The sequence below is a fragment of the Hippopotamus amphibius genome, chromosome 9 (genome assembly GCF_030028045.1).
Source record: "Hippopotamus amphibius kiboko isolate mHipAmp2 chromosome 9, mHipAmp2.hap2, whole genome shotgun sequence".
Taxonomy (NCBI): domain Eukaryota; kingdom Metazoa; phylum Chordata; class Mammalia; order Artiodactyla; family Hippopotamidae; genus Hippopotamus; species Hippopotamus amphibius.
In genome coordinates, this window is record NC_080194.1 from 66,050,199 (window position 1) to 66,062,452 (window position 12,254).

At 36.8% G+C, this 12,254-nt stretch overlaps 1 protein-coding gene across 4 annotated transcripts in view; it reads left to right on the forward strand.

Annotated features, from left to right (window-relative positions):
• DLG2 (discs large MAGUK scaffold protein 2) overlaps nucleotides 1–12,254 on the forward strand; it is a 1,973,535-nt gene that overhangs the window by 1,193,229 nt on the left and 768,052 nt on the right. For 3 of the 4 annotated variants that reach the window (XM_057748301.1, XM_057748302.1, XM_057748303.1), the window contains exon 1: nucleotides 5,200–5,508. The exons of the other annotated variant lie outside the window; for it this stretch is intronic. In XM_057748301.1, coding sequence (XP_057604284.1) covers nucleotides 5,200–5,508 — 309 coding nt within the window. Of the gene's footprint in view, nucleotides 1–5,199; nucleotides 5,509–12,254 lie in introns of those variants that run through there. 4 annotated transcript variants of the gene reach the window in all.

Below are 12,254 nucleotides of genomic sequence, written 5' to 3' on the forward strand. Positions count from 1 at the left end.
CTTCTTTCTTGCTTAATTTATTTTAATAAACACTAAATGCCTTTTGTGCGTGGTTCAGAGGTTGTATATGCAAAAAAAAGAGCTGTCTCCCTTCCCTCATGGCTATTATTTACATTCTGTTTGAGGAGAATGGCACAAAACAAGTTAACAGTGCAATTCTTGTTTTAAATGCAGTTGTCGTAAGTATTATAATAGAGGAGCACAGGTGCTAAATGAGTGTTTAAGGGGAGGATGACTTGATCTGTTCTGGAAGGGGGTGGGACAGTGTCCAGGAAATGCTTTCTTAAAAGGTGACATCTGAGTTGAGCTCTGGAATGCAGGGAAGACTCCTTTCTGAATAGAAGAGGCTTTGGGATGGCAATCTGATAGGAAATAAGGTCTGGTAGACTTGTTTTAGAGTTGGTTGCATAATGATTCCACTTCTTTTTAGGTGTATTGTGTGTTTCCTTGAGATGACTTTTGGGAGGTTATATCATGATACACCCTACAGAAGGATGAGTAGGAATGAATTATGTGGAGACGTGAAGAGGGGAAAAGAACACGAGTAATGCCCACAAGGTGGGACTGAGTGCAGGTACTCAAGGCCTGTGTATTGGAGGCTAGAACAAGGGAGTGAGGCACAGGTGAGAGCAGTGAAAGCAGCAGAAGCCAGGTCGCACAGGGCAGATTAAGGGCCGTGCAAGTCACTTTAAAGACTGTGCTCTCTGTGGGGATGAAGATTTCTGGATAACGAGGCTGTTTTGAAAATTATCAAGCAAGGTAGAACCTAATCAGATTCTCACTTTAGAAGAAGTTTCTCTGGCCACTACACGAGCATGAATTGGAGTAAAGGTGGTTCCAGAGTCCAGTTACAAAGCTGTTTCACTGTTTTACAGAGAAATGAATGGTAACTTAGACGAGGATGATCATCATGGTGATTGAAAGGAGTACACGAAAGTGGAAGATATTTATACAGACAAATACTGTAGAATGTAACAGAATATGCCAGGTGGCTCTGGAAAGCATCACAAGTGATATTAGTTTAATCTTGAAGGCTGAGAACAAATTTCTTATAATACTGTGGCTCATCTCTTAGGTTAAATTGTTAAAATATGTAAGTTATAAATGATTATTACCATTTTATCAGTATTCCTTTTAGATTCTCTAAGAAGTGTCATATAACCTGTGTTCTTATTTTTCTAATAGTGTTACAAAATTTGTTAGAATAGAATAAATATGCATTTCCTGAAAACCATTTGACAATTTGGCCTTTTCAATTCAGGTGAATCCACTCCCCACCAACATCTACTCAAATCCAACTATATTAGTGAGAATATGGGACCTCTAAAGTTTTTTTCTACTTCCTCTTAAGTCCTCTGTCCAAGTTAAATCTCTATAGCAATAGGGATGTGTCTGTGCACACTGTTAATTCATGCTTGCTTTTGCCTCATAAAATTTATGATTAAATTGGTAGAAGTATTTTGTAAATAATTTTAGAATCTCAAATACCTTAAATATTCTTTGTTCTTTCTTATTTTAGAAGGTAATTGTGCCTAGTTCTGGAGATTACCTAGGTTGAAGGTTATTAGATGTAGAAGAATATTAATTTGTTAACATTTGTGACATCTCTAGTCTTTGTGGTCACAGGAATTCATTGTATATACTTTTCAAATGAAGAGAAATTATATCTAATACTTTATACCACTTTATGATTATTTAAACATATTACTTGTGGCTGCTAAAGGGCTTTTCTGCTACTCACCCATCCTTTAGCAAGCACTTAGCTCTTTTTCGTAATTAATATTTTCATTTCTCATATGCAGAATGCCTGAAGGAAATTTTATCTGGAAAAATATCTGCATACTGTTTTAGTGCAGTACAATTTATTTAGCAATTCACCTTTGCTATTTATTTTTTATTAAACAAATCAAGCCAGGATTTTAGTTTTAAGCCCCTGCTTTAAAACGGGATTATACGAAATCATGTGTGTGAAACTTTTGAAAAAGGTAAAGCACGGTAAAATTTAAAGAATCTTTCATTCAATAAAAAAAAAATTTTCTTAAAATAAACCAAAAAAAATACATGCTGGTGATAGTTCTATGGAGGCAGTGTCAGGTCAAAGAGAGGTCAATAAGATATATCTCATTGAGGCATTGCCCTGTGCACCATCTGCCCATGTTAAATCATGATGATAAGTAGGATGTGAACTTGTGCACCACTAATTCTTGTTCTGCCAGACTTTCATGTCATCTTATGGTCATTACAATTGGCCAATTACAGTTGATCAAATTGAATTATCTTTAATTAGTAGGTCTGCCTCATAGTACAGTGGGCTAGTTGGACATATTTATCTGTTGAAGTGGTCTGTCCACAGACTTGGAAAGCCAAATGTCATTTTTGAAAAGAAAAATAAATTGGGGGTGGGGGGGGTGGGAGGGAGACAGGAGGCTAGAATTATTTTATATGTATTAAAGAGAAAGGATAATTTCAATAGTTTTGAAGTACATTTAATGAAAATTTGCTATGGTCTTTAAGATCTTTGGAGGAAAGTAACATTAGGCAATATGTAATATTTATTTTTCTGTATAGAAATGACATACTGAGGTTATTAAAACAGAAATTCTATTGTCTTTGTGATGGAAAGAAATAGCTCTTTCCAAAGAACTCATTCATAACAGATTTAGGTCCCTATGAAGATTTATAATATCTTTGAGTAGTGCCCAGCCAGGAAATTTTCTGTCTTGCTGCAAGCTGCACACACCATTACAAAATTATAATGAATTCACACTGACTTACTCCTGCACAGATTGATTCCCATACTTGAGAGGCAAGTGGATGAGAACAGGGCATGTATTCCCCAAAGATTTGATGGGCCTTTATGCAATGAAATCTGCCTGAAAAACTGGAGAAGCATCTATGGTTAGATAAGATTGGAGAGAGCCAAACATCACTTCCTGACATTCTCATTGGAAGGGTGATGTTATTGCCATCTCACATCAAGTCCTACTGTATAACCATGCATCATGGTGACACCAGATAAATATGAAGTTCTCTAGGGCTTTATTTGACTCAGAAGTTCATTCAGCCATTATCCTTTGATTCAGCATAAAAAAAATGAAAGAGGGGGAGGGAGGAAGGAAGGAAGAGGAAGAGAAAGGGAGATAATTTTCTGCCCCTTTTCTCACTGATATCACATGATGATCTTTTTGCCTCAATTTTAATGTTTGTAGGTATTATTGATTCCTTGTTTCTCTTTCAGAAAGAAATACCATTAATGCTTTTGTTATATCTGCCCAACAGTTCATCTAGTTCATCATGTTTTTGTGGCAAGTTTCCTTGATATCTCAAAATTAACACAAAACTAACCTTAAAAAATAGTTTGTTTCTGGAGCACTGCTGAATCAGATATTGTTTTAAAAAAATATTAGTTAACTCCTTCATTCCTCTATTCCTTCCTTCTATTAGACATCCACCCAAGCATCTATTCATCCATCCAAAAAAAAAGGTATTTATCATAAACTATGTGCTGGGTAGGCAGTGCACTAGGTGCTTGGGAAAAAATAGTCAATAATAGACCTGGGGCTGCCCTTTGAACTTACACATATGGGTTATTATTATTTAGCAAAGGTGTTTTGAATGCCTACTGTGCCAGGCAAGGTACTTCTATCAACCAGTTGTACAGAATTTAGAAAAGGTCACTTTCATGCAGATACACAAAAAGAAAAAATCCTGCTTCTTCCTTTCAGGATTCTTGTATATAACAATGATTTATCCAGGGAGTCCTAGTGTTGGAATGTAGAACATGTTGTAATCATGGCTTTGAAACAAGAACCTTGTCAACTCAGACAGAAATGAGGTCTACACTGCCCCAGCACCTGGTCAGTCCACTGAGAAAGGTGGGTCTGATGGCACCTTATGGTCTATAAATAGAATCATTATATCATGGGATTATATCATCTTTGTTTGGTGCTGCAGAGATGGCAGTTTGCTTCCCAATCACACCATAATTATTTCCTCAGGGATATGTGATAAGGATAGGCATTTTGGCAATAGATATGGAAAGTTTCAAACAGAATAAAAATTCTAAGTGCTGTAGTAATTAGCCTTTCCCTTTCCTGAAAATACTGTGTATGGCTTCTGCAAACATACTAAAATTTTAAAACAATCATGTCCTCTTTGGAAGGCAATTGCTTTAAATTGGATAGATTTCACTCGTTTTTCAGTGAAAGAATTTGAAAATTCTGTCTTTGGAAACCAAAATACTGGATGGCAGAATTGGATGTGTCTTTCACTTTAAAATGCAGACTCTCTCTGTGGTGAATGTATTTGTTGTGGTAAAGTATTTGAAAGGAAATCCTCAGAATAATTTGGGGTAAGGAAAAACACTGTTAAAATAAGCCAACCCATCAGTTTTCAACTTTGAAAATTGCTTTATTTTGAATCAGGAAGAATTAATAATTGTTCATAGCCTAAAGAATATATGTTTGGATTATAATATATAATCATGTTCTAAAACAAACTTCCAAATTTTAAAGCACTCTGTTAGGCTGTGATCTCAGTGATTTTTTTCTGAATGAATCAATGTTCTTCAGAGTTAATATTGATGCTTTTATTTAGCTACCTCATGATTTGGCCTGTGTCTTGGCAAATCTCTAAATAAGTGATCCCTGTAAATTTTGGAAATTCTTTCACAGGTTAACTTCCCCATCATTTTACATTGCTTATGCTATGTTGTTTCAGCCTAGATATATTCTTTCTGGAAATTAGGGTCCTGCTAGTCTATAAGAAGCTCTCTTCCCTGAGGTCTGTATTTTGTGTGGGGATCAGCTAGAGAGGGAAAAGCCAGAATGCCGAATTGCAAAGAGTATGCTTTACTGTGGGGCTCCATCCAAAAAGGGTTTGTAACAGTGTACAGTCTTGTAGCCCAGCTGTGTGGAGCATTGATTGCTTCTGCCTAGAGCAGGGATACTGTCAAGTTGCTCTGTGAGTTGAGTCATCTATTGACAAAGAGCTACCAGCCCGCAGATAATGCTGTGCGGAGCTGTTCCCGCTGCTCCCACTGCTCCCACGATGCACTGCTTATAGCAGCTGTCAAAGATACCGAGGGATCCACGGGAGAAAAAAAAAAAGACTTTTACAACTGCCTGGAAGAAAGGGGTGTGAGGGAGGAGACATTCCTGTGCAGAGCTGACCAAAGGCAAGAGTAGGCATCAGTGCAGTATGAATGCATACCTCACCAAGCAACACAGCTGCAGCCGGGGGTCGGATGGGATGGATGCCGGCAGGAGCGCACCCACACTGATCAGGGACGCCCACTGCGCTTGTGGCTGGCAGAGGAGTCCTCAGGGGCTCGGGTACAATTCTCAGACTATGCCCCCCTCAGGACCTGGGGGCCCAGCTTCAAACAGGACCAAGCTGGTCACCTTGTGGGACAGTGTGCGGAAAAGCCCCCACAAGACGAGCACCAAGGGCAAAGGGACTTGTGGGGAGCGTTGTGCCTGCCCACATGGCTGGTTCAGCCCAGCACAGGTGAGCCTTTTCCTTGTGACTTTCCCTTGAGTATCGGAAGAAACTGAGAGCAAGTTGGGGAAGGCTGGCATGGTTTGGAAACTTTGTTGAGTCCTCCTTGCTGACTGGGTACACCCGTTTGGTAAATGGTAGGCCAAGAAATCCTGTAATTTTCATAGGTGTTTGTGGGCTCACACCTCTGGGTGGCCTGTGAAAGTCAAGGGATGCTGTGCTCAGTTTCTTTCAGTGACTTTTCCCCAAGTTCAACTTCTCTAGCTCTAGTCCTCAGATGATTTTACTATTCTGCATCATAGTCTTTTAGCAGCACTTTTACTTCTAATCATTGTTAACTTTTTCTATTCTGCCTAGCCTAGGTTTTTGTTTTGTTTTGTTTTGTTTTGTTTTTGAGGAAGAAAGAGAAAATGAACTTTAATCAGATACTTTACATCTCTTTAAAGATAAAGGAATATTTATTTCTTCAGTTGTGGAAAGCAGTAATTTGAAAGTATCCTATTCTAATTTTACTCTTATAATGCTGTATACCTTTTCAGTAATGGAGAAGAAAATGTGTTTGGACTAAATAATTCATTTTATAAAAAAAGGAATATAATTGGAAGCAATCTAGAGGATGATTACACTCAGAATAAAATAATAAAACATTTCATTTATTCATAGAAGCAATAAGGTTATTTATATTAAAAAGTGTAACTCTTATTCCCCTGTAATTCCCTGTATTTCTGAAGCAGATGTGCAGAGTCCCTTAATTTGATTCCTAGCTTATTCTTGCCCCAAACTACTAGCATTTTACCAGAAATGAAATTGGCTCATTTTTTCCTGCCTCCATCCAGAAGAGGGAAAACAACTTCCTGTAACTGCTATAAAATATAAATAAAATGCACCTGTAATCATTGTCATAAATATAGAACTCTGTTCGTAAATATTCATTGAAAAGAGAAAAGCTATGTTTGCAGAAAAAAATCCTCTCTTGATTTTAATTTGATTTTAGCGTAATTAAGAAGTGGATGTTGGTCATGAGTAAAATGTTATGATCTGAGAGATGTAGAGAACATTCCAATTTTAAAATTATTTTTTTTTAAAGAAAAAGTACTTGTAAGTATAATATATCACTAGATCTTAATGCTACATGCCTTATATATGGCTTTAGATGCATTAACATCATGCTTTTCAGCATCTTGATTTAAATCAAGAATGTGTTATCATTTTAGAATTAAACTAGTTCAGCTTGAAATGGAGCCTGGTGTTTGAAAACTCAGCTATTTTTTACAGTTAACATGAATTCCAAACTGAATAAAGAGTCAACAATTATGAAGTCTCTATATATTCTTTAACAAATACATATGTTTAAATGTCTTTAACCTATATCTCTTTATTGATTACGTGAAATTCTCAAGGCTTACATAGGCAGAGACGACAAACACATCTAGCTTATGGCTTTTGCACAGAGTAGAATATGCAAACGTGCTTTATTGTTACAATTCTTTTTATCCAAGAAGTAATCAACTTTTCATAATTTCTCAAACCAGAATCTCTAATACTGTATTATAATAACTATGCGCTAAAAAATCTTGGTACATTTTTCATCATCCAAGGGAAACTTTTCCCTTCCTTGGTTTTTAACAAAGTCAGCCTCCTACTTGCTTAAATTTATAGCCATTTAATGCTTTAAAGATTGAAATAGACTCTGCACTGATAATTAAAGATCCAGTGACATATGAGAAGGCAATAACATGAGGCAGCATCTCCCATTATTCTTTTGTACACATATTTCTATACATTTTCCTCTCTTATTCACATGTATTTTATTGCTTGCTAAGAACAGTTACTCCCAAAATAATGGAGAACCAGTACCATATCTTTTAGGGTCTTCAGTGTGGTGACACTCTTCTATTACCTGACTCGTCCACCCTTTTACCATCTTAGTCCTAAAAAAGTGCTGTACTAGATTGATCAATCTCTCTTCATTCCATACCTGTGCCCTTTCAAATATATTATGTTGAATAATTTTTAATGTGTCTATATATGCATATGTGCATAGATTTTAATACATATATTTAAATATATCTCTATAATACCTAACTTCTTGCATGTATTAACATATTTTAATGTGTATATAAGTAGACATATATATACATGCATATATATACACATATAAAAGTTAAAGTTCTGTATTATTCTTTTCTCTCCTAGAAATTACTAGGTGTTCTTATAATGTTTTTTTCTCTCTGTGTAAAGTATACTTCCTTTACTTCTGATAGGTTTCAAAAATGCTGCTCTGTGTGTGTGTGTGTATATATATAATCTGTATTTATTTATATATGCATCTATAAAATATATCTAATATTTGAAATATACGGGTATGTATGTGTACTATATGCCCATATAAACTATCACCGAAACAAGAGTGTGTGTGTATGAATATGTGTCCATTAAAACTAAGTCTGTTTTGAGAATTTTTGGATACTGTTTTTGCCCCTTAAATTAATTAAGTATATCCTGTGAAATACTGTAAAATAAAGGATAGAGGCTCATAATAGTAAACATTAGACTCCTTGATAAGGCAAAAAGAAGAAAAGTGCATATTTTGGAGTTGCCTAGGGACTCATATGTGGTACAGAATGTGCCTGAGGGCTATTAAGTGTCTGGGAGCTGGGATCCTGCCCTTGGAGAGAGTTGCTGTATTACGTGGAAATCAGCAGTGTGATTTCCGGCTGCTATAATGCAGGGCCATGGTAATGACTTGAGTTCCTCCCAAGGCTCTTTCCAAACTCCTGTTATTTGGGGTGCCGTGTCATTATGTTATTCCTCAGCAGGAATAAAAAAATAGCTCCTGTCCCTTCTCAAATAAGTTTTCATTCCAGTTGGATCTGTGGAATTAATATAACCATAATAATAGGTAAAAAAATGGTAAATTATAGTGTCCAGAAGTGAGTTCTAGAATGCACATCCAAGATAATAGTATCAGCCTTGGGGAAAAAAAAAATGTCCATCGCTGCTTATGTGGCATTTCTCCCCATGCTGACTGGTTTGGGGGGGCAGCATAGAACAGTGAAGACTCAGAGACCGGGGTTCTATGCCTTTGTTTTTCATTTATTCACTCATTCTTCATTTCTTCACTCATTCTTCATTTCTGTATTCAACTGTCATTTCCTGAGTGCCTACTGTGTGCTACTGTGTTAGGCCCTGCGGATATAATAGGAAACAAAGTAGATACCACCCCTACCATTATGGAGCTTATGGTATACAATGGTTAGCAAATATATCATTATATACACATATTTATTGCATCATAAATCAAAATTTGGAAGTGCACATTTCATGGAGTGTTGCAAATTCCGTAGTAAATGTATATTCAGGTTACAGAGGGACCACAAAGGAGTAAGACAAAGATATCTTTTTTTTTAAGATACTATATCTCTTTATGCCTAGATTTCCTATTTTATAAAATTAGGATAAAAATAGTACTTAACTCATAGGATTATGGTGAGTAATGATTAACATAATACTTGTAAAGCACTTAGCACAGTGTTTACATATAGTAGAGACTCAATAAATATTTGTGAAATGAATGAATGAATGAATCATAAATCCGTGGTAAAAGATCGCTACTATTAACCTACTACTTAATTCATTACAACTGTTTTTCTGGGAAGAGAAGAGAGGTGAATCAGTGAAGACTTTGTAGAGGTGGTGATACTTGGACTAAACTGAATTAAGTCTTGAAAAAATGCATGTTTATCAAGTGGGCAAAGAGGGGTAAGCTTTGAGGGCAAAAATAAGAAAAACAGAAACACGTAACACCCTAGTCCCTGTGTGGAACTGTACCTAGTTCTGCCTGCCCATGGAGAGATGGGCAGGGCACTGGTCACAGAGAGCCTGGGGGGCCTTGGTGAGGACCCCGCTGCGCTGGCAGCATGGAGCCACCGTAGGATTTGAGGGTTCTGCCACCCTCTGTGTTAGTCTTCATGGTCAAGAAACCCTCAGTTTCTCTATTTCTAAGAAAACTGGTTTTTCTAGATGAACCTCTGTATCTCTTCCAAAATTAATATTCTGTGGCTCTGTCACCTGACATCCATTAATGAATGAGACACACTTTGGAAAGGATTTATGCTTTAGAGCCAGACAATCCAAAGTTTGAACTTACTAGCTCTGTGTGATCTCACTTGCTTAACCTCTTTAAGATTCATCTGTCCCATCTGTAAAATTCAGAATGATACAATCATGTTGCAGGAAAGTGTAATAAGAATTGAAAATACTCTATCTAAAGAGCCCAGCATGGCACGTAAAACACAGGAATTGTTCAATTTAAAAAATGGTATTTATGATAACTAGTGATATCCAAATTACGTTTTTTAACCTGAAGAACATATTACCCATCAAATTAATTATCGGTATTGTGGTCCTTCATTAGAATTTCCAGTTTGTCCACTGAATTTTCTGAGGTCTCACTTATAATGATGAAGTTTAGGCCAGGCAACTGTCCAGAAACACTTGGCACAGTACCACATGATGATGGGGTGACATTTTGTCCTTCAGGGTTCTCAGAGGTTTACAATGGTGTACACTAAGAAAAAAAATCATATAAAATAGAATTGTATTGATGAACTAGCATTTTCATAAGTTTGTATTCAGAGGTGGGTGATACTAGATTTTCTCAGTAACATACTGCTAGAAAAACTGCATTTGAAGTATTTAGCCAAACTCTCTAAATCTTCCCTAACAGTCCCTCTACAGCTCCTCCAGAAATAGCAGTTTACAGGAACTTGAGTGCAGAGGATTTTTTTTAGTCTAAGAAGTAGGATTGCCCTAGGCTGAAATCTCAGGCTTAACTTATGCCTGGTCAGAAAGATCTGACAGTTTGTTTTAACTCTGTGGCTGCTTCTACTGATTTCTTCTACAGAGAGTCCCTTACTAAGGAAGAATAAGACTTTTTAGTCTCTGGAAAACACCAGCAGCCTCCAGGCAAGGGAAACATAAAAGAATAAGAGGTATCACAGAAGGAATGAAAGCTCTGAGCATTCCTTGGGCAGATCTGAAGCCATTTGGTCAACACTCCTGGCACCCCTGCTTCTGGACACTGCCATCAGCAGAGCATTCTTTCCAGGGCAGGGCAGGAGAGACAAAGTACAGAGGGTGGAAAAGAAAAGAGCAAAGATTACAGTACTTATCGAATACTCACAGTACTCACAATGTGTGAAGCACTGTGCTGGGGTCTTTACGTTAATCATTTCTTGGAATTTTTCCAACAGTACTAAGAGTGGTGTTATAATTTCCATTTTTCAGATGTGAAAATTGAGGCTAAGAGTAACTTGCTCATGAGAGCACAACTGATAAGGACAGAGCTAGTTTTGAATAAAGGTCTATCTGACTCTTTAACCTTTCCACCACATCTTACAGAAAGGTCTGTTTGAGGTACACTGGAAGGTAGAATACCCTCAAGAGACCTCCTTAATTTAACAGGAAATTTCCTTACGGAATTGGAGTGTTTTACGCGGTTGGGAGGACTGACACCTCCTAATAGAAGCGCAGGTTTCCCCATTCTACTTCGTTTTCTGGTCTCTGGAACCCTGAGTTGGTTGAGCCCTTACAGAGCCCTTTGCTCTCTCTGATTAAGGTTAAGAACTATGCTGATCTGAAGCAGTGGAGTAGTTTCCCATAGCATTGATACCACAATAAGATACTTGGTCTTAGAAAGACCTCATCTATGGTTATATGCAAACTGGATTTAATCATGCAACATTTCTAGTACGGAATCAGGAATCATGTACTGTAAACTTAATATAAGTACAGAATGAAAGTACATGTAGAGATTGCCTTTTTTAAGTCCAAGAGCATCATCTCACATTGCTGAATGCACATGAATCTCACGTAATCTACCTACCTAAACATCTATTATGCTAAGAATCAAATATCTCCCTTTAACACCACCATCTCTGTTGGCCGTCCTCTTCCTTCCTTTTTTTTTTTTTTTTTTGATATTGTTTGATCTGTTACAAATGTAGTGTCACCTGGTTTTATTCTCCATTCTCTACTTTCATTCCTTTAATTTCCCAAAAGCATAGATAGATAGATAGATGGATAGATAGATATTTTATAATTATTTCAGAGCTGGATTGGAATTTAGATGTTATCTAGTATATTTTCCAAAGGAGAACCTGAAGCCTAGAAAAGTTAAAAGACTTGCTCAAGGTCATTCAGTTTGTGGCAGAATCGGCCAGTGTCTTTGAACTCAGAATTCTTTTTATTGTTTCAAGCAGCTTTCCCTCTCTTAGCCCTTATGTGCTCCTCTTCATGAAGTGTGATTACTGAAAGAAAATGATTAAGCATGCAATTTGTTGATAATGCAGTGTTGGGCATTATACAAAAAATTACATAAACCTACTTTCTACATTCTTATAATGCAGACCAGCAGTCCCCAAGGAGATAAAGAGAGAGACTAGCCATTAGAAATCATTTTAGAAACACATGGAGGGACTTATGTATTGATAATGACTGGGAGGTGATACTGGCATTTAGGAGAAGGGGGCCAGGGATGCTAAATGCACTATAACATGCAGAACAGTCCTGCACAATAAAGAACGGCCCCATGTACTGCACAAATTTTAACATTTCACTTCATATTCAGGAAGGTTTTTTTTTAATTTTTAATTTTCTAAACCTAAAATCAAATTCAGTTTTATAAACAAAGTATTTTCTGCAAGCATTTAATAATCATTTAATGTTCTCGGATTGTAACTCCTATGTAAATC